The sequence below is a fragment of the Culex pipiens genome, chromosome 2 (assembly GCF_016801865.2).
Source record: "Culex pipiens pallens isolate TS chromosome 2, TS_CPP_V2, whole genome shotgun sequence".
NCBI lineage: Eukaryota > Metazoa > Arthropoda > Insecta > Diptera > Culicidae > Culex > Culex pipiens.
The window spans coordinates 26,205,586-26,229,217 of NC_068938.1; the positions used below are offsets into that span (position 1 = coordinate 26,205,586).

Genomic DNA, 23,632 nt, shown 5'->3' on the forward strand with positions numbered 1-23,632 from the left:
GATAGACGGTAAATGTCCCTGGATAATCCTCACACGAAATCGGGAAAAAATGACCCGACCCCTCGTCGATTTGCGTGATACTTTGTCCGAAGGAGTAATTAAGCTCTCTTAACTAGAGCGTCCAATTTCCCGGGGTTACAAATTTCCCGGGAAACGGGAAATTTTCAGCCAATTTCCCGGGAAATCCCGGGAATTCCCGGGAAATTTTAAATGTATTGAAAATTGTTATGATCTTGGTTTTAATTAATATTATGCAACAAAATTGTATAGGACATCAACATAAATGGTTTAAATAAGTGTGAAGATCAATTAACAGCTTAACTGCATGTAAAAAATCATTCAACTACAAGAAAATGTATTTTGGTATTTTTTTATGAGAAATTTTAAATTTGCCTCTGCGACCAGTTTATTGAAATGGGAAAAAAAACATGCAAAAATTATGTTTTTCATGACAAATACTGGTTTCAGCTCTTGAACAAATGGTAAAACTTTTTAGTGTTGGTTTTACTCCAAACAACCAATGTTTTCAAATATTTGATGCAAGGTTTGAATATATTTTTGCATTTTTTGAAAACTAACAATAGAAAGTAATTTTTGAATGATATTTTTTTGTATTATTGTGCCACATGATTTAAATTATACGATAAATTGACATCATTCCACAAAAAGTCTTCTATTAATTCACGTGTAACCCTCTAACACCTGTAGTTTCACCAGTGCTCCATAATTATTTTACTTCAAATTGTATTTTTTTAGTACTAGGTATTACACCAATTGAATTAATTCTTTTTGCACAAATTCGATTTTCATCTCATTTGATCATGGTAAACAAAAACGTAAAAAAATCTCAATTTTAATTTGAAGGTTAGGAGTAAATATTGTTTTGATGAAATAACATCAATCTGTTAAAAGCTTACCTAATTGTAATAATTTAATACTCATTAAGCAAGATCTATTCCCAGTTGCTTCAAAAAATAATATTATCGGAAATAATTCTGATATCATAATTTCTGATAATCTGATAAATTATATATAAACCAAACAATACATTTAATTAAACAAGATCATGTTGAGTTTGTTCATTTATTATTTTTTCAGAGCATTTTCAAAAAATAGTTCCAAAAATTTAGGAAAATGTATACTTCCGCTTGAATTTCGGGAATTCCCGGGAAATTTACAAATTTCCCGGGAAACGGGAAATATTTTTTTTCGGGAAATCCCGGGAATTCCCGGGAAATTTTTTCCCGGGACGGGAAATTGGACGCTCTACTCTTAACTCGAACCCAAGGTCCATTTTTTAATATCTTGTAACGGAAGGACGGTACGACCCCTTCCATTTTTTTAAATGCGAAATAAAAAGTGTTTTCAATAATTTGCAGCCTGAAATGGTGATGGTTTGGGAATTTGGTGTCAAAGGGGGTCAAATGTAAAATTGGAAGCCCACTTACACTTACTCACACTTCCGTCAACAATTTAAAAGTTCGTGTTTTTTGTTAGTATTCAAGGCTTTGCATTTTTTTTTGTAAAATCGCGATAACTCGTGATGGTTACAAGCAAAGCCCATATGTTTATGATTGTAATTGTAATTGTCTGCTCTACAACTTTGTAGAACATTGTTCCGCTCTAAAAAATAACCCTCCAAGGTTACAAAAATACACGAAAATTTAAAACGAAAATTTTTGTCCAAAATGAAAAAAATAGCACTTCTGGGATATTGCAGATTCGAAAAGTGTATTGATTTTAATTAAATTTAATGACTGTGCCAATAACTTTTTTTGCAATATTTTTTAGGATCTAGAACATGTGATTGATGAGGCACCCAATAATAGTGGATCGAAGTGAAAATTGATTATTAATTAAAAGTTTCAATTTCAGGAATCTTTCTCAATCGAATAAATTTGCATCCTTTTTACTCGAAATTGAACTACAAATTACTGTGTAGAGTTTCAGGGGAAATACTTTTCATGAGTACGAAACGTTTTTTTTTAGTTTTTTTTAATAAATTAATCAAGTAATCAGCAATGTTATGCATTTTCAACAGTAAAAATTAAAAAAAATATATATGAAAATACGACTTTTGAAAAATGCAACAGTAATTTGTAGCACATTTTCGATTTCGGATCATGTTTTGTATCTATGTTCCTGGTCCTATGTCCATGTTTGTTTAAGGAATTGTCAGATTTATTCATAAAAAAGCAAAATTATAATACCCTTAAAAATTTCACACTTGTAAAAATTTGGTTGTATCAGCCAAATCAGAGCAGACACGTGATATATGTTCACAAAAAATATGTAATAATATACTAATTCTAGTAAAATTGTCATTTGATTACGGTTTTATGATTTAAATTACTGAATAAAACCCACAAATTCAAAACTCAGTTAAAATATTAATTTCAAAATGTTAAGCGGCTGTTATTTAAAAATTTCCAATATATGATGAAGGATGTCAAACAAAAAAAAAACTAGAAATAAAAATATCTCAGAAATTTCTCGATGAAACATTTCACTCTAAGAAGCATTGGAAAGCTTAGAAAATGTCTTTTAAGACACATTTGAAAGTAGCGATGACTATTTTTTCTTCTTAAGGTTGTCCTAGAAAACACATTTTCAAATAAAATTCCAGAAATGTTAGAAATTTAAAAAAACATAACATTTCTTCTTTAAAAAATTAATTAATTTATTTTGCTTAAATTTTAATATCATATGCGTGCTTTTTAATAAGGCATAATCTAATTGGGGCCCTTTGCTGTGACCATATTGCATAATTGGTTCGCCCATAAAAAATCTTTTACAATTCAATCAGCTGCTCAGATTTTGAGTAACTTGATAATTTTGGCAACGATGTAACTTCGGGTTAGGGAAATGTGAGAAAAAATAAGCAAAACCTTTAAAAAAAAATACTTTTTTATCGAATAAAATCAATTTTCGGTATGTTATTGATTTTTTTTCTTAACTTGTTCCAGATGATCAAAAAAGGTGAGGGCAGACATTATTTGGAAGGTCTGCCAATTAGTTGAAATAATCATAATTGTTGGAATCATGAATTTTCACATTAAAATAAATTTTTCAATCAGAATGGCAAGAAAAAATTACTTAAGCCTAACGTTTAAATTCAAAGATTAGTTCTACCAAAAACCTCAGAGCAGTTCTCTACGAAATCGATCGATTTTTTTGAATTCTAATTTTTGTGTTTTTTTATCCGGCTGAAACCTTTTTTGGTGCCTTCGGTTTGCCCAAAGAAGCCATTTTGCATCACTAGTTTGTCCATGTAATTTTCCATACAAATTTGGCAGCTGGCCATACAAAAATGATGTATGAAAATTCAAAAATCTGTATCTTTTGAAGGAATTTTTTAATCGATTTGGTGTCTTCGGCAAAGTTGTAGATATGGACTACACTGGAAAAAAATGATACAAGGTAAAAAAATGATGATTTTTAATTTAACTTTTTGTCACTAAAACTTGATTTGCAAAAAAAAACAATTTTTATTTTTTTTATATGTTTTAGGGGACCTAAAATTCAAGCTTTTCAGAAATTACCAGGTTGTGCAAAAAATCTTTGACCGAGTGATGAATTTTCGAATTAACACTATTTTTTGCAAAAAACCGAAATATTGATCGCAAATTTTTTTCAACTTGTGATGTGAAATCAAATTTGCAATCAAAAAAATCTTCAGTGAAATTTTCATAAAGTGCACCGTTTCCAAGATATAGCCATATTTAAGTAACTTTTTAAAAATAGTCACAGTTTTCATTTTTTTTAATTAGTGCACATTTTTGCCCACTTGAAATTTTTTTTTTTTGAAAAGCTGAGAAAATTCTCTATATTTTGCTTTTTTGAACTTTGTTGATACGACCTATAGTTGCTGAGATATTGCCATGCAAAGGTTAAAAAACAGGAAAATTGATGTTTTCTAATTCTCACCCAAACAACCCACCATTTTCTAACGTCGATATCTCAGCAATTAATGGTTCGATTTTCAATGTTAAAATATGAATCATTCGTGAAATTTTCCTATCTTTTCGAAAACAATATTTTAAAAAATTTCAAAACAAGACTAACATTTTAAAAGGGACAAACATTCAATATTACGCCTTTTTAAATTGTTATTCTTGATTTATAAAAAAGAAAATATTTTTTTTTGGATAGATCGGAAAATTTCACGAATGTTTCATATTTTAACATTGAAAATCGGACAATTAGTTGCTGAGATATCAACGTTAGAAAATGGTGGGGTGTTTGGGTGAGACTTAGAAAACATCAATTTTTCTGCTTTTTAAACCTTTACATGGCAATATCTCAGCAACTAAGGGTCGTATCAACAAAGTTCAAAAAAGCAAAATATAGAGAATTTTCTCAGCTTTTCAAAAATATTTTTTCAAAAGTGGGCAAACATGTGCACTTATTTAAAAAAAAATGAAAACTGCGACTATTTTCTAAAAAGTTACCTAAAGGTGGCTTTAACTTGAAAACGGTGCACTTTATGAAAATTTCATTGGAGTACTTTTTGATTGCAAATTTGATTTTACATCGAAAAGTGAAGTTGAAAAATTTTTGCGACCAATATTTCCATTTTTTGAAAAAAATAGATTTTTTGCACAACCTGGAAATTTCTGAAAAGTTGGCATTTTATGACCCCTAAAACATATCAAAATATAAAATAAATTAAAAACAGTGTTTTATTTTAACAAATTATGTTTTAGGAACAAAATTGAAATAAAAAATCACCAACTTGTTTTACCGAGTATCTTTTTGCCTTCCTCACCTCAATGAGGCAAGGCTATAAAATCACTCGAAAATTGAACTTCTTAAATATACCTTCTATATATACCTTCACGTATATCTATCGACTCAGAATCAAATTCTGAACAAATGTCTGTGGGGATGTGTGTAGACATGATTTTTTTTCCACACGATTTTCTCAGAGCTGGCTGAACTGATTTTGGCCGGGTCAGCCTTATTCGATTCGTTTTGAGGTCCCATAAGAGCATATGAAAATTTATTCTGTTTAGTAAAGTATTTAAAAAGTAATGTTAAGAAAAAGATTTTTGTATCTACAAAAAAGGGTAACTTTTTGCATTACCTCAAAAGGTCGGGTCTTTTTGTTTACGTGCAGGAGTCGCGCCAGATGCGAAAAGCCCGGTTGCAACATTGCTTCAATTCAGAGTCTGCATGTTTTCTGGAAAAGTCTGTATCAGATATATCTTTTTTTCATAAACTTATTTTCATTATTTCTTTTTAAATATGAGGAAGGCACCAACCACCTAATGGTGGATTAAGAAACGTTTTTTTTTCAGTGGTGTCCTTATCCATACCTACAACTTTGCCGAAGACACCAAATTGATCAAAAAAATCCCTCAAAAGATACTGATTTTTGAATTTTCATACATCATTTTTGTATGGACAGCTGGCAAATTTGAATGGAAAATTATATGGACAAACTAATGAAGGCACCAAAAAAGTTTCAGCAGGATTAAAAAATAAAAAAAAATCGAATGACCGAAATCTCAGAGAATTGCATCTCATTTCTCTTTTTTCTCTTTTCTTTTGTTGCTGAATCTCAGCAATCAGGGAAAGCCAAAGTTTCTTCTTGGACAAACATATAGGAAATTTTCCGAACTTTTGAAACTGTTCAGCTATGGGCATTATTGAAAAAGAAAAAACACTGAAAAGCTTACGAAAATATCAGACTTTTTTCCATATTAAAAAACAACTACCGTACTATTCAATTTTGAATTCCATTTGAAATTTAAATGAGGTTAAAATTTCAATTTGACCAAATTTTCGATACTTTCCAAAAGCCTAAAATTTCATAATAATCGACAACACTTCCAATTAAAATTTGGGGTTTTTTTTTGGGGCAAAGCTCAATGTTTCACTTAAAAATAAATCCAAAAAATATATTTTTTCTAGAACAAAGTTTTTTTGTAATTTGTCTTTCGTGTTGAAGTTAATGTATATTTTATTTAAAGTTTTTGTCTTCCCCTTTCAAAATTATTACCAAAAAACTAAAATTTTCATTGAAAAATTTATGGAAATGATTTTAAATTAAAAATTAATCATTACAAAACGATATTTTTTTGAAATCAAATAAGAGTTTATAATAATTAATTTTTCTTCTTCCCAATGCATTTTAAAGAACGGAAATTGGTTGAAAAATTGATTTTTGCCGAATTTTCAGATTGTAACCCGCTTAGAGAAAAGGTTGGGTTGTAAAGGGATAACTTAGAAATTGTGCACCAAAGTTCAATCAAAGTAACTTTCAATTAGAGGTGGGCCGCTCTTTTTTAGTAACCGCTCATTTTTGCTCGCTCATTAAAATGAGCGGCTCTTTTGAACGGATTTTTCGTGCTTTTTTTAATTTAATGAAAAGGGTATTTTGAAGAAAGTTACGATTTTTATGTGTTACAAATATTTTTTTTAATTCAACTATTAAATAATGTAATAAATCATTTAAAAAAAACTGAAAAGGTCGCAAGAAAACCATAAGTATTGGCGGTCTCTACGTCAAGATGTCTACTAAAACCTAAACGTTCAAATAATTGGATTGTGTTTATTTCTACCTAAATTTAACAAATTCCGATGTTTTATAAATGGGTAATTCTCTACCAACTCACACGAAATCGGGAAAAGTTGCCCCGACCCCTCTTCGATTTGCGTGAAACTTTGTCCTAAGGGGTAACTTTTGTCCCTGATCACGAATCCGAGGTCCGTTTTTTGATATCTCGTGACGGAGGGGCGGTACGACCCCTTCCATTTTTGAACATGCGAAAAAAGAGGTATTTTTCAATAATTTGCAGCCTGAAACGGTGATGAGATAGAAATTTGGTGTCAAAGGGACTTTTATGTAAAATTAGACGCCCGATTTGATGGCGTACTCAGAATTCCGAAAAAACGTATTTTTCATCGAAAAAAACACTAAAAAAGTTTTAAAAATCCTCCCATTTTCCGTTACTCGACTGTAAAAAATTTTGGAACATGTCATTTAATGGGAAATTTAATGTACTTTTCGAATCTACATTGTCCCAGAAGGGTCATTTTTTCATTTAGAACAAAATTTTTCATTTTAAAATTTCGTGTTTTTTCTAACTTTGCAGGGTTATTTTTTAGAGTGTAACAATGTTCTACAAAGTTGTAGAGCAGACAATTACAAAAATTTTGATATATAGACATAAGGGGTTTGCTTATAAACATCACAAGTTATCGCGATTTTACGAAAAAAAGTTTTGAAAAAGTTACTTTTTGCGTTTCTCTTTGTTTCGTCGTCCGTGTCTGTCGCGGGTGACCATGAACGGCCATGATCGATGACGACCAACTTTTTCAAAACTTTTTTTCGTGAAATCGCGATAACTCGTGATGTTTATAAGCAAACCCCTTATGTCTATATATCAAAATTTTTGTAATTGTCTGCTCTACAACTTTGTAGAACATTGTTACACTCTAAAAAATAACCCTGCAAAGTTAGAAAAAACACGAAATTTTAAAATGAAAAATTTTGTTCTAAATGAAAAAATGACCCTTCTGGGACAATGTAGATTCGAAAAGTACATTAAATTTCCCATTAAATGACATGTTCCAAAATTTTTTACAGTCGAGTAACGGAAAATGGGAGAATTTTTAGAACTTTTTTAGTGTTTTTTTCGATGAAAAATACGTTTTTTCGGAATTCTGAGTACGCCATCAAATCGGGCGTCTAATTTTACATAAAAGTCCCTTTGACACCAAATTTCTATCTCATCACCGTTTCAGGCTGCAAATTATTGAAAAACACCTCTTTTTTCGCATGTTCAAAAATGGAAGGGGTCGTACCGCCCCTCCGTCACGAGATATCAAAAAACGGACCTCGGATTCGTGATCAGGGACAAAAGTTACCCCTTAGGACAAAGTTTCACGCAAATCGAAGAGGGGTCGGGGCAACTGCTGTGTGAGTTGGCGGAGAATTACCCAAATGCCAAAGTTTAATTGGGCAAAAGGATTTTTTTTTGAATCCATGTTCTTTTAAGTAGTTTATAGGTAAAATTTTCCTAGTTTTAAAATACTCAAAGAAATCGGGTAACACTTTGATGTATCCTTAAAACATTGGTACATTTAAAAGTATTTTAATTGTTTAGATAATCATAACCTTTTAACTTATGAAAACTAGGAAACTCATAATGAAATAATGCGATTCAAATCACGAAAAGTCGAGAAATAACATAACAAATCAATAAATAAATAAATAACATAATAAATAATACAATAACATCTCTAACCTGCCGTTTTTATCCATCACTACTTGAAAAAGTACAACTTGAGACAATTTTGACAAGCGAATTCAATTCTTAATTCTCAATTCAATTTGGTTTTATTGGTGAATAATCAAGATACAATGAGTTATTTTGAAGTGCATAACAGAGTTTTGGAGTTCCTTACAGCTGTGTGTTGCATCATAATCCATTTAGGAACAATTATTTCTTTAACTAAGGCACTAGCAAGAGTAAGAAAAAACTATAAAAAAAACTTACAGAAATTGCAAAGGAAAGGGGATAGAGGAAGAGTAAGCTTATATCTAGATCACAGGTAATTTATCCTTTGTAGATGTGTTTGATCATCAGTTCCCCAAGGGCCAGGAATTGTTCTGCCTTGTTCCGGCAGCTCCGAAACCGCGTCATCATCTCCCCCGCGAGAGCAAAGAACTCCGGCAGGGTGAAGAGATCTTCTCCGGTGACTTCTTGCTGGGCCGTACTGCCGCTACCGGCAGCGACCACGCTGGCGAACGAACGCCCCCAACCAGGAGGGAACGCTGAGTTTTCCGCTGGAACCGTACGCTGTCCAGCTGCAGGAACGGCTGCGCTCGTACTTCGCTGAGGAGGGTGGGACGCTTTCTTCTTCCTCTTTTCCTGCTCCTCGAGGTAAGCCTTGCGCGCGACGCATCCGCGGTAATTGCCGGTATGGTTGCCGTCACAGTTCGCGCACTTTACGCGCGGCTTGGTTTGTTCTGCCTTGTCCCCCAAGTCCGCCTTTCGTGGCAGTGCGCACGCCTCCGAGAGGTGTGACTCACCGCACTTCACGCAGCGGGGCCGGAGGTTGCAGTTCCGCGAGCCGTGGCCGAATTTCTGGCAACGGTGGCATTGCGCTACGTCCGTCGGGTTCTTGGTGTAAAACCGCCAGTTTACCCAAAAACCGTCCAACGTTTTAGTCCGCCGCAGGTCTTGGATCTTGACGGTGCCGCGGTCGAAGTACAACAGGTACAGTGTGTGTGTACCTGTTACCGTTGTCTTGCGCGAGAGCACTTTAATCTCCCGCGGTTTTATTCCGGCGTCCGAAAGGTGACCCTTCAGGTCGGAGATCGGACGGTCTTGATAACCCTGCAAGACGACCTTAACAGGGGGCTTCTCGGGGTTGAATGTGTAGAAGTTGAAGTTGCTACGCTTCAATTCTTCAAACACCAGGTCGAAATTCTTTTTGGTCAGTGTGATCACTTGCACTGCCGACTTACCGATTTTCAGACAATATCCGAGGCCTTCCAGCAACTCGTCAACATCGTCCGCCAACGTGTCCAAAACAAAAATTGGAGGTGGTCTTCGTTCCACTGGAGAGTTGTTCTTTTTTGACGTCGGCACTTTTTTCCGTGCACGACCATCATCGTCGTCGTCGTCGTCGGTAGTGCTGCTACCGTCAGAGTTGTTATTTTCTTCGTCGTCGCTCAGCATCTGGAACTCGTTCCTGATGGGGATGTTGGCGGATGTTGATGTGCCACTGGTCGTGGCACCGGAAGTACCGGAACGGGTTCGCACTGGTGATCTTGGGACATATCCAGGATGTAGTAACTTTTTGTCGATGCCTTCAGCGCTGACGCTCCCCTGCGCGATGGCGGCCGACACGGCGTTGGTTTGTTTACCTTTTTGCACACGGCCGGTAGACGAACTTCGCGGGTTTTTCGAGGCCGCACTCGAACTGCCACGGCCACGGCCGGCCTTTGGCATGCTGGAGAAGCAAACTCGCGGGTAACCACAATCAATTACGGCGAAAAAATCGAAAAAACGATGGAGCACTGAGCACTAGCTGCATGCTCTCGTGCGTACACGGAGGGAGCGATTCAATTCTTAAAAATACATTTAATGCTACAATTTGTTGGAAAATCAATTAATCATATTTATAAATTAATAAATAGACACATGTTCCAAAATCATTCCATATTGGAACGGTGCTTTCAAACGACCGGATTTTCAAATAGAACTACAGCTCTTTTTTGTGAGCGATGTTTTTTAAATCTTTTTAGAGAACCGGCTTTTTGAGCAGCTCGCTCTTTTTTGTCCACCTCTAATATTAATATTAAATTGTACATATCTTTTGATTATTTTTTTAAAAATCATTTAATCTTACATACACTATAAGTAATAACCATTATTTCAAATGAAAATAGAAAGGAAAAGTCAATTCGTATCTAAACAATTTTTCAAGGCATTAAAGTGGAACAATGTCTTTAAAAAATAAATCAAAGGTTGTAATTTTCCTTCGACACATGTTAAAAAACTAAACGGAAATGATCATTACCAACAACTTTTTCGAAAAAAAACAAGTCGATCAGAATTTTTTTTCTTATAGAAATATTTCGAGTTTTTTTATTGCCAAAAAAAAAATTGTATGAAGACTTCATATTGAATTTGATTTCATTTCTTTAGACATAAGGAATCATTGGACAAAGTTTTATTAAAATCAGAAAGAAAGCGGAACCAGTTATCGCGAAAGAAAAGGTTTAAAAAAAAGTAAATTAAATTTTCATTGTAAAAAAATCGTTCTCCTTTTTTGTAATTGAATACATCATGCATTCCCCATCGACACAGATTCAATCTTTCCATCACAATAAATGATTAAATTAAAAAAAAAAATAACCTGTGACGCCAAATTTAATTATGCTCCCCCCTACCCCTCATTCTTCTCCCTCCGGCAGGTGTCCCCGGGAAGCGTAACGAGATCTACTACAACTGCTGTCCGGAGCCTTACATCGACATCACATTCGCCATCATCATCCGGCGGCGGACGTTGTACTATTTTTTTAATTTGATCGTCCCGTGCGTGCTGATAGCGTCGATGGCACTGCTCGGGTTCACCCTACCGCCGGACTCCGGGGAGAAGCTCTCACTAGGTTTGCCAATTCTGGGGGTCCAAATTTTTGATTTTCAATCGCCGGAGGATCAACAGCAGATTTTTGATTTTGATTTTGTTTCAATTTCCTTTTAATTATTTTAAATTTGATTTTTATTAAAAAATTTTCCATCTGTTTGTCTGTGCTCAAAGTCCTGCGTTCGAGGATTGATATCTTAATTTAAGCATCAAAAGCTGCTCCGCAAATCTTTGCGCGTCCCTAATTGACACTACTTGGCAGTTTTCCACGGAAAATTTCCCAGACTTTTGCCAAGTCAGCTCTTATTTGTTATCTCTCTGTTGTCCTGCCGAGCGTGCCCAAACCGAAACGAAAAAAAAAATCATAATAAAACGGGCCATTAGTGGAAAATCCGAGGATTAATTGGCCATATTTTCTCTCTTTTCTCTTTTCTTTTCTCCCCAAACTTGTGTGTGTGGTTGTGTCCGTTTGTGACGGCGTGTGTGTGTGTGTGCGCGTGACTTTATCTCCCACTGTATTTCAATTTAACGCTTATCCCGGGCCGGATTTCGGAAACCCATTTGGTCCTGAAACCAACTCAACTCACCTTGGAAAAAAAACCAACCAACCAACCTACTACCACCGTGTGTCATCTATGTGTTTGTCTTTGTTTATGTGTACGTGCACGTGTACGCGCGTTCAGGTGTAACAATTTTATTATCATTGACTGTATTTTTAAACATGGTTGCTGAAACAATGCCAGCCACGTCGGATGCTGTTCCACTTTTAGGTAGGTGTTATCTTGTATGGTGCAAAACCCTTCTTTTGTTCGTTTTTTGTATCGATTCGTTGTATTTTCAGTTTTTTTTTGTAATTCTGTTTTCACCACATTTTCTTTTTTGTTTGTTTTATTTGTGTTTTTTATTTCACACTTTGGCCTTTGCAAAAGCAAAAAGATTTGATTTTCTTCTGTTTTTTACCAGCCCTTGCAAAATTTGTCCAAAACAATTTTAAGAGTTTTCCGTTTTTCAAAATACAGAATTTTCCCCACCGAAAAAAAAGAAACAATGACGTGCATTCTTCTCAGAGAGATCTCCATCGATTAGTTGCTTGCCGTAATCGTAGCTTTCGAGTGTCTTGAAAATCAAACAAACCAAATACAAAAAAGAAAAATCATTTTTGCATTCTTCTAGAGAATCTAGTGTGCTTTCTTCTATCGATTAGTCACATTTTGAAGATCATTAAATTTTCTAGACGATTTCCGTTTCAACCCTACCCACCACCGCCCACCCCCCAAAACTTTGTCGTAACAAACATCGTTCGTTCGTACTTTTTCCGTTTTATTCTCTGTACCTAGAGCTTGATTGGCGCTAAATTGTTTGTCAAACCAGTGTTGTTGTTTTTTCCGTTCCGTTTTTAGTCAAACTGTCAAACTGTTTTTCAATTTCGAACCCTCAGTTTTCCTCAGTTTCCATTTTTACTGTATTTTAAGTTTTTTCATACAACCGAAAAAAAAACCAAAAAAAAAACGGGAATGCTTGAATTCCACGCAAAAAAAAAGATTACACAAAAAAAAGTACCATCAAGATAACTTATCCGGACACCTGTGCATAGTTCTTCAATTTTGCTTTGTACAGTCTAGCGCGGGCGGAGGCTCACTACTGGAATGCTGCCGTGAACTGTAACACCCCCGCCCCACCATCACCCCCTAATTCACCGTAACCCCGTTACCTTGTAGGAACGCTGTAAACGTTTAGAAGAGTGTGCGTGTGTGATTTTGTAGCTCGGCGAAAGCTATCGTTGGAAATTGAAATGCAAAAAAAAAAACACACAGAGTAGAGTAAAATAATCACACGATCATCACAAACAGAATATTGGATGTACAAAGGAAACATTTGCTAAAAACCAAAAAAAAAAACATTCACGAACACATGTAGAAAAATGTCGCTTCATATTTGCATGCATGATATGTGTAAGAAAGTATTTGAGTGTACAATAGAACAATTTCAACTAACTTGGAAAAAAAAAACTTATAAGGTATAAGATTCCAATATTATACTACTAATTTGCCTGATCACAACAACTTCAAAAAAAGAATGGATTCTCGCTGAAAAATTTGCACAAAATCATTCCAAGGTAACAGTGATTGAATAATTTCAAGACATCAACTTTTTTTATTGACTTAAAATCAAATAACACTTTGTTTCTGAAACCAAAGGTTTTCAAATAATTTGTTTGAAAAATTTAAATTTTAAATTAATTTAAAAAAAATTGAAAAAAAAATTGTTTTAAACTTCAATCAAATTAAATTGAATAAAAAAACTATGGAAGTTTTATTGGCTAATCACGTTGTAACTTGAAGCATGGATATTTTTATTGTATTAACATTGTAAACAATAAAGGAATGTTTTTGGACTCAATTATGTTTTAAATTAAGTGCAAACTATAATTTAAGAATTTAAATCAAAATTTTAAAAAATATTTTTTAAATAATTTTTACATTTTTTGGAATTTTGTTTCGAACATTTTTTTATATGGATTTTTTGCACTTTTTTAAGTGTGAAGTATTTTGTCATTATGTTTTATGTATTTCTATTACAGTTTACAGTTTGCTTAAATTTGCGTTTATAAAAAAATTGATGAATTGAAAACTTTTGGATTTAAAGTAAATACTTATACAGAAAGTACTGAATACTTCAAGTACTAAGAAAATCCCTCACATGCAAATTACGTTATATTTTGATTGATTTTTTTCTGTTTAGGTTTATCTTTTTTAAAATATGACTGATAGAGGGCGAAAAAATTTGTTTTGCAATCATTAGTTTTCAAAAAAAAGTAAGATTTGACGAAAACAAAAAAATAGGCGATTTTTTTTACGATTAGGCTGGTACAAATATTTTTAAAAGTTTTTGTCACCCCCCCCCCCCCCCCTTCAAAATTGGCCCGAAAAATCAGGGGGCAAAAAAATATTTTTACAATAAACTTCAAAAATTCAAGTGCAACCAACTGAAATCAAATTTAAATACATTCTCCTGCGTTTAAAATCATTTTTAGCATGTTTGGGTTTATTAAAAAAATTTAAGATTTTTTGAAAATTTTCGACGCAAAATCTTTTTTTTCGATACAATTTTTGTTCTTGTCAGATCTTAGATTTTTTTTAAACTAATGATTGCAAAACAACTTTTTTCATTTTTCATTTAAATGTGAAGACTATGGTTTGTTATTTAAATTTTTATATTTTTTTATTTGTTTGCCCCCCCCCCCTCCCCCCTTGACCTCGGCCAGGGCCGAGGGACAAAAACTTTTTTAAATATTTGCATCGGCCTAATAAACATCGAAAATTTTCAAAAAACTCAAAGATGTGTAAATCAAACAAACATGCTTAAAAATGATTTTAAACACAAGGGAATGCATTTTAAATCAATTTCAGATGAGATGTATGTTCAGATTCTTTGATCAATTTTCCACCAGGTGAAGGTAAAATAAGTTTGAAAATAATAAATAATATCTCATCATAATTTTTTTTTTAAACGGTCCAATAAACCAAACTCCCATTTTTTGCTCTTTGGGTGTTTTTGAAACCGCCTTGATTCAGGGGTGTTAAAGACACCCAAAAAACAAAACTGAAAATTTAATTTATTGGACCTTTTAAAAAAACTCCAGGTATGTGTTTTTGAAACATTATTAAAAAAAATTATAGGCATTTTCCGTTCTACAAATTCCATCAAAATGTGAAAACTTTTGATTCGTGCTTCAAATTTATTTTAAAATGCAATAAATTCTTATATATTTTGTTGAAAGGCTTATAAATTAGTAAATTAGGCGTCATCCATAAAATATGTTAGGCTCTAGGGGGGGGGAGGGGGTCTAAGAAAGTGTGACATTGCGTGTTATAAGTATAAGGAAAGCGTGACAAAGGGGGGGGAAGGGGGGGGGGGGTAAATTTTGGCTGATTTTAGCGTGACGTACTTTATGGATGAAGCCTTAGTAAACTAAAAATAAACATTGAGTTTTTTTTCTTGAAAACTATATCAGGAACCTTATTAATAGTACATTTCACGTAAAAATAAAGTTAGATCACCTTTTATTTTGTGACTTTCAAAGTCACCCCGAAATACAAACTAGGAAATTTTAACGTTCCTATTTTTTAAATAAAAATGATTTTTTTTTCAATAATGGTGCATGGACTTTGTGTGGCCTACCCCAGTATATATTTTAAAAATAATAATCTTGAGAAAAACCATATCAGTGGAAAAATATTTCTAAAATATACTGAAATCCTATCAATGTCACCGTGGTTTACGGTTTAAAAAAAAAATCATGCCAAACAGAAAAATTACTAACTTTAATTTTATGATGCATTATTTCAGCAACAATCTAATTAAAAAATGCTTGTATTTTGTATGAAACTATGTATTTTATTTACCAAAAATAATTGTTCTCAAAAAAACATAACTTTTTTTTAACCTTCCTGTTTTCAAGAGAAAAATATGTTTTAAAGATTCACAAAATCATATAAATAATCAAAAATTAAAGTTTTATTTTTTGTTTGACCATCTTAAAATTTTTTGGATACATACTTAAATGGAAAACTAATGGTGCAGTATGTAGTTGTTTGGCATAGAAATGGATGGACAAAGTCCAATTTAATTAAAAAATACAGAGAAAAGTCAATTTGCTAAAATGTTGAGAATAACTCTATTTTTAAATAATATCAAATCATTCGAATAATCATATTGAATTCACTGAATAAAAAAAAAATTCTGATCGTTTGACAGCAATATTTTTTCAAATCAATTTTATTGTTATTGGATCAGTTTTTCCCAAAAAAATGTAAGTAAATGACGAATTTAAAACAAATAAACTTTTCAACAATAAAAGAAAAACAGTTCAATATTGTTCTTATTCATTTGAAACATTTTTAATCCTTCCCGAACACGAACTGAATGGGTTTGGTTTCCCACCACTTGACACTGCTCAAAGCTGTCATATCTTGAACGCATTCTTATGAATGGAACAGAAAAAAAACATTTTTACATAATCTTGGATAGTTTTATTGCTTTTTTATTGTTGGCATACCTGAAAATATAAATGTTAAGCTCTCAAAATGCACATCAAAGGACTAACTAATTTTTCGTGGATCGCTCTGTAATTTGCTTTAGCTCCACTATATTTGATCGTTTTCAAATTGTCGTCAGCAAAAATGTATAACAGTATGCAATGTATAATTTAAAATTTAGTCTCATGATTTTAAAAAGGAATTTTGATTCTAGTTGCTTCACATGGGTACTTCGCTAATATGTTATATTATAACACATTAGCGATGATATCCATGTGATAGTACTAGATTAAAAATGCCTCTTTAAAACCATAAGATTACATTTTAAGTTTGTATTTAACGCAGATTCTGACAAGAGAGTCTCGTTTGGATTTCGGACTCGTTCTTCGCTCGGATTTAAAGTATGAAAAATTATAAGAACTGTGACACCAACTCTTCTAAATGTTTCCTTCGACAAGCAATTAGAAGAATGTTAAGGCGGCCAGCAGCAATATGAACGAAATCGTAAAGTGTAACCGTTAAGCATCTTCGTGTTACGTGAATGGCAGCATCCCGCATTTAGTCTTCGCCCGGGCGCACACATCGTTGTATTTTGTTTACTTTTCATATAGGTGACACAGGCAAAGACAAAAAATAAAACAGGTTGAGTACAGGTGCAAGGTAACATCTCAGCAGAGTGTGGTAAACTAGTTTAAGGCCTCAGGAATTGATCCTAGTTTGTAAGGAATTGGATTAATTATGAGTTTATAAATTGAGAATAATTTCTTTTACACATAAACATCACTTCAGGAGTTTGAAAGCAGGGATTACATCACCTAAACAATTACAACACACAGTATAATTTCAACTATCACTATTTGCTGTACATGGGTACTGATCATTTTCCATCTAATTAAACGCACCGTAGTAAATCTGTGTAGTTCTTATTGAGATCCCAAGTCTATCTCTCAACTATTCTAAGCTGTACTTTCAGTCTTTTAAGCAATTTGAGTGATCAAGATCTAACCATCAACTCCAATCAAGACTATCAATAATGCATGCAATAAAAAAAAAAGTTTGAAACAAGTCTTCAAAAAGTGTTGTTTTCCGAGTACGTTAAACAAATCGATGTATTTTCCAAACGTGTAAAGCTTGTGTGAAGTGGCTGTTGAAATGGCTTGGAATTGATGTAGTTTCGAACTGTAATTGTAATTTCTGTAAAAAAAAAAAATTAGATGATTTGTCGTGACGTTTCCAGGCTTACCTTCACAGACCAGATCTCTAAAAGGGGGAAGAAACACTACAAAAGCACATTCAAAAGCAAAAAAAAACAGAACAGAACATTTCTCCCATTTTCCGTTTCAACACAGACGACATTTTCTATTCGCAGAGCTCGGTCGGAAAGCGTCCGGTCGCGCGTTTGAGTCGACGACACGTCCAGCACTAATCATAAAACATGTCCTCGTCTACGTGTTTGTTTTTTCTTGTTCTTTCTCGTCCACAGGCACATATTTTAACTGCATCATGTTTATGGTTGCATCATCCGTTGTTTCGACAATTTTAATTTTAAATTATCATCATAGAAATGCGGACACACACGAAATGTCTGATTGGGTGAGTATTTGGGCCAACTGTAGTTTCCATCCATGTTTTGTTTTTGGGGTTAGATGTGAAGTGTGTGAGGTGGCCAAAACTTGGTCTGCCCAATCTGGTGTGCTGACTTCTCGAGCCAAAGAGTAGCAGCAGTGTGGTCAAAATTTTCCGGTGGTGGTGCATGTGGAAAATTTATTCGAGGTCAACTAGCAAATTTAGTATTTTCATCAGTTTTTCTGACTCCATTACAAGTTAGTTTTTGAAAAAAAAAAAACAATCTAAAACTAAATATGGTTGAATGACACCATTGCACAGTGGGCAAAAACGGGTGAAAAAACGGATCTTTTGATGCCGTCACTTTCCGCAATTCAAAACCATCATTTTTAATGTAAAAAATACGAGGAATCGATTGGTGATACTCTCGTTAGCGGCAAATGACTGGAAGTGGTCCATTTCACCCCATATAGCCTTTTTTGGGTGTTTTTCACAAATATCTTCAAATGCCTAAGTTTGTCGCACTTCTAAAGTATCTTATTTTATGTAAAAAATCACGAGAAATCGCTTGGTGACACTTTCATTGACAGCAAATGACGGCAAGGGCCCATTTTGCCCCATTTACCCCTATTTTAAGTGTTTTTCTTCAATATCTTCACTATCCGTGATTTTCTACTGTTGAAAAGTATGTAATTTTATGTAAAAAATTACGAGAAATCGTTTGGTGACACTTTCATTGACAGCAAATGACGGCAAGGGCCCATTTTGCCCCATTTACCCCTATTTTAAGTGTTTTTCTTCAATATCTTCACTATCCGTGATTTTCTACAGTTGGAAAGTATGTAATTTTATTTAAAAAATTACGAGAAATCGCTTGGTGACACTTTCATTGACAGCAAATGACGGCAAGGGCCCATTTTGCCCCATTTACCCCTATTTTAAGTGTTTTTCTTCAATATCTTCACTATCCGTGGTTTTCTACAGTTGGAAAGTATGTAATTTTATGTAAAAATTACGAGATATCGTTTGGTGACACTTTCATTGACAGCAAATGACGGCAAGGGCCCATTTTGCCCCATTTACCCCTATTTTAAGTGTTTTTCTATCCTATGATTTCCTACTGTTGAAAAGTATGTAATTTTATGTAAAAAATTACGAGAAATCGTTTGGTGACACTTTCATTGACAGCAAATGACGGCAAGGGCCCATTTTGCCCCATTTACCCCTATTTTAAGTGTTTTTCTTCAATATCTTCACTATCCGTGATTTTCTACAGTTGGAAAGTATGTAATTTTATGTAAAAAATTACGAGAAATTGATTGGTGACACTTTCATTGACAGCAAATTACTGTGGTTTTTTACAGTTTTAAAGTACCATCATCAGGGGTGACATTGGATCTGGGGGGTCTCACCCCTCAGACCCAATGTCACCTCTGATGACGGTATCTATATTATGTAAAATACACTTTGAAAAAGCCTCACTAATACACGCGCACGTGAGAAGTGACAGCACCTCATTTTATGATCTTTTTCTTTGTTTATAATTTGACTACATAAACGGAAGTGAGTTAGCAATATGTTGACGAATCAGAAGTTAATGGAAGTTTATTTGAACTCTCAGCGGGACAAATCGCGAGTTTTCCAAGAAGTGCTGGGAAAGGTTAGAGGTAGTGACGAAGAAATCCACAACATCGTTGATTTAGCTGAGAAAAAAAAATGTGTTTGCTTGGAGTAACAACTATCATCATTTGCCCATCAAAAGATTTTGCATGAATTTGGATTTTTAAGTGCAGAAAAAACTGTGAATTGACAATGTATGAAAAAACCCAAAACACTGGGTACATGGGAAAACGGGCTTGGTCCAATACTGTACAATCCATATACCCACACTCAAAACTAAAAAAAAATACCAACCAAACAAAAAAAATACTCCCATCTTCACTATCTCACAATCCTCCCCCCCACCCCCTTTTTTACCATTTTCCCCTTTAATTACAAATATACATCCTCTATACCCCCCTCAAAACACTACCAAAAACTCACCCAACACAAACTTACTCCCACTTAAAATCTCATCCAACAATCATCCAACCCCCGCACACATTTTAAGACCATAGTTTCCCCTTTTTTTTAATTACCCACTTCCCCACTACCTCCCCCCCCCCCCCCCTACCCCCACCTTTCTTATAAAACACCCAAAACTAATATCCAAAAACAATATCACCCTTCAATTACTTAATTAAAAAACCACAACAAACAACACCTGAGTCCCTCAAAATTAACGCACGCCCTGCGCTGTGCACTTGGAACAACCACACCTCCCACCACATCACGCGCCCCGCCCTCTTGGAAATGGGCAACAATGTGCCAAATCTCCTGATACGAGATATTACCCTGTCACCTAACCAAAAAAAAGTTTACTCGTGATTTTTTACATAAAACCGATAAATCTACGAACTAGCTACCAAATACATTCCTTTGTGCCCACAAATTCGCAAACACCACTCCTCACCCTCCACCAAAAATCTTGTGTTCGCCACTTTAGAATGTGAGAAATGACTGTGCATATCAGACCGACAAAGCGCTCAGATCGTTCACATATTAGAAATCCCCTCAGAGCAATTTTACCAACAAAACACGAGATATATTAGAACAATTGTCATGTTCTGATCAGGCATCAACAGATCGTTTTTACATACAAAATGATGAATCCAGATTTACCTTCACAGTACTAATACACACAAAATGGTAGGTCCCATCACACTAACTGTAAGACAGAGGAAATACCACTCACACATACAAAAACTATCGAGAGATACTATACCTGCTTAAAACCTCATTCATAATTTCAATTATTAAATACATGACAACATTCTCACCTCTCAAAAAACGTCATTATCAGTGGGCTGACAATTAACAACCTTGCCCAATTGGGTTTATGAAAGGAATGTAGGAAGCTCGCTCACAACTAGAAAAAAGATAACGTAAGAGAACCCAGTCCTCTCGAAAACTCACTCTCTCTCACTATCGCACCCCTCCGCTATCTTGCGACCTTTGCCCTTCTTACATATCCCCGAATCCCGTAGAGATAGAGAGAGAGAGAAGAAGCTCCCCCCCAAGATCCGCAGTATTGTGATAGAATGACTACTCTCAACGCCCCCTCTCTCAACGCACAACAGCACCGAGTTTAGTCATTGGATCTTCAAACAATTTGAATTACGCTCAATAAATAATGGTACGTTGCGCTCGACTATTCAAAAAAATAGAATCTTTTTGAAGGATACGCTCCGTTTTATGTTCGCTTTGGCGAAGTGACGTGAGCTCTACTCAACTATGCCACATCAAGTCAGAGCTCCCCCCTACTCGCGACTCTTTCAGAAGAAGACGAGCTCCGCAGCTACGCTAACATACCGGCGAAAGAGAGACCACTAGATGTCTTTTTTATACCCTGACTACCGGTCCCCCGTCACCCGTGTCTACTGACACACCGCCCAACCGGAGCACTCCAGAACACACACGACACAGAGCGACACGTGAAAGCACCCCACATAGAGAATCATATTATCTGTAGTTGCCTAAAAAGCTACTAACCGAGTGTTTTATTAAATAAGAGAAATACTTTTACCCGCAAAATAAAGAAAACCCCAGGATTTTAGGCCTGTAGGCTATATATATCCAGAAGTTTTTGTCCGCTTTTCTCCTAATTCAGAGAACTGGTCCGAAATTTCAGAGGCAAACTAGATATCTAGTGAGATTAGGCTCCTAAGACGAATACATCTGAAGAAAGAAGAAAGTCAGACGTTTAATGCATATCATCGCTGGCGTGTAAGATAATGTTTGAGCTCGTTTCAAAATATTATATAAAATTCCAATGAAATAGCATCGCAAAAAAATATTTTCGTCAATTTTAAGGTATTTTGAAAAATTATGATTGCAAAACAACTGGACAACTGGATTTTAGAGCATTTTTTTCATGCAAATGTTAAAACTGTGGCTTGTAATTTAAATTTTTAATCTTTTTTTGCCTCCTACCTCGACTTTGGTCAGAGCCGAGGGACATAAACTTTAAAAAATATTAGCAACATACTCATGTAAAATAGAAACAATTTGAAATTAAAGAAAAATACATTTGCTAAATTTCTTAATAATATCGAAAAAAAATATATTTTAAAAATTCTTAAATTCAAATGGGCCAAACATGCAATCAAACGTCCTTCAAGAATGTTATGCTTGATTCCAAAATTTTCAATTTTTTTTTTCAAGTAAATTAGAAAATATCATAAATGTTTAATTTTTTTACCAATATTTGCTAAGAAGAATGTATTGACACTTTAATTAGGGGGCTGTTTGGGTGAGAATAAAAAGCATCAATTTTCCTTTTTCCTTTTTCCGCTGTTCATATCTCAACAACCAAAATATTTTCAGAAACGCTGATTATTTTTTTTTTATAAACAATTTAAAATATAAAAAAAACATCTGTAAACGGTGCACTAAATCATAATTTGTATTTTCGATGGCGAAAAAAATGAGCTAGATTTTTAAAATATTATTAGGGGACAATTTATAAAATCGGTTTGTTTCGTTGAGAATTGCTCAACAATAAAAAAGGAGAAATTCTCAAACGATCTTGAATTTTCTTGGATATTTTTGGAATATTTTCATTACCTATTTTGGTCTTCTTTTTGTTAAATATCTGGGTAAGGAGAGGCAGAATCACATCGAATAATTTTGAGTTGAACTTTATTGAACAAAACAATTGAAATATTTTCGCATTCTTCACTGTGCAAGCATCAATTAATTGACTAGAAATAACATATGGGTAATTCTCTACCAACTCACACGAAATCAGGAAAAGTTGTCCCGACCCCTCTTCGATTTACGTGAAACTTTGTTGGGTAACTTTTGTCCCTGATCACGAATCCGAGGTCCGTTTTTTGATATCTCGCGACGGAGGGGCGGTACGACCCCTTCCATTTTTGAACATGCGAAAAAAGAGGTGTTTTTCAATAATTTGCAGCCTGAAACGGTGATGAGATAGAAATTTGGTGTCAAAGGGACTTTCATATAAAATTAGACGCCCGATTTAATGAGGTACTCAGAATTCCGAAAAAAACGCATTTTTCATCGAAAAAAAAACAAAAAAAAATTGTAATTTTTAGGAAAATTTAATGTACTTTTCGAATCTACATTGACCCAGAAAGGTAATTTTTTCATTTAGAACAAAAATTTTCATTTGAAAATCTCTTGTTTTTTTTAACTTTGCAGGGTTATTTTTTAAGGGGTTACATACATGTAAATTGGCTCTATTGCCAGAGGTTGGTATGAGCAGATATTTCAACTTTTTTTTAAATCTGTTTTCAGGGTATTAAAATATACATATTATACATTTTCATCTATTAAGAAAATAAATTTGAAGACAAGGCATAGCTATTTTAAGTTAGCAGTTTCAAAAAACGGGTGCCACGATATCTCAACACTGCGTTGACCAAATCGGCTCAACATTTTGGTGAAGACTCACTAAACGGATCCCGTGTGCATGACGAAGGCCGATTCTACAAAAGTTTATTTAAAAAAAAGATAAAAATATTTTTCTCTTTTTCATATAAAAAATCTACAGTTTTTGATTTTTGTAATTTTTTAAAAACCTAAATTTCAAAATTGGGCTTCGTCATGCACAGAAAATATGTCTTGAGAGTCCTCAGTCCAAATTTCAGCCATTTTGAGAAAAACGCTCACAAAGTTTGACGGTTCGCTTTGCGCATGGCAAAACTTTAAACTTAAATCGTCTTCGACTTATTTAAATAATGAAATATCTTTATGAAACTTTCAGGAGTGATTGGAAATAATCTTTTGAAAGGATTTAATAAATAATCGGAATTTGAATTTTTGAGATTTTTTACATGTATGTAATCCCTTAA

General features: G+C 34.0%; 1 protein-coding gene across 1 annotated transcript in view; it reads left to right on the top strand.

Annotated features, from left to right (window-relative positions):
* LOC120420966 (neuronal acetylcholine receptor subunit alpha-7-like) overlaps window positions 1-23,632 on the top strand; it is a 209,487-nt gene that overhangs the window by 159,475 nt on the left and 26,380 nt on the right. Inside the window, exons 8-10 of the mRNA XM_039584098.2 lie at window positions 10,937-11,131; window positions 11,793-11,879; window positions 17,632-17,741. Coding sequence (XP_039440032.1) covers window positions 10,937-11,131; window positions 11,793-11,879; window positions 17,632-17,741 — 392 coding nt within the window. The remainder of the gene's footprint in view (window positions 1-10,936; window positions 11,132-11,792; window positions 11,880-17,631; window positions 17,742-23,632) is intronic.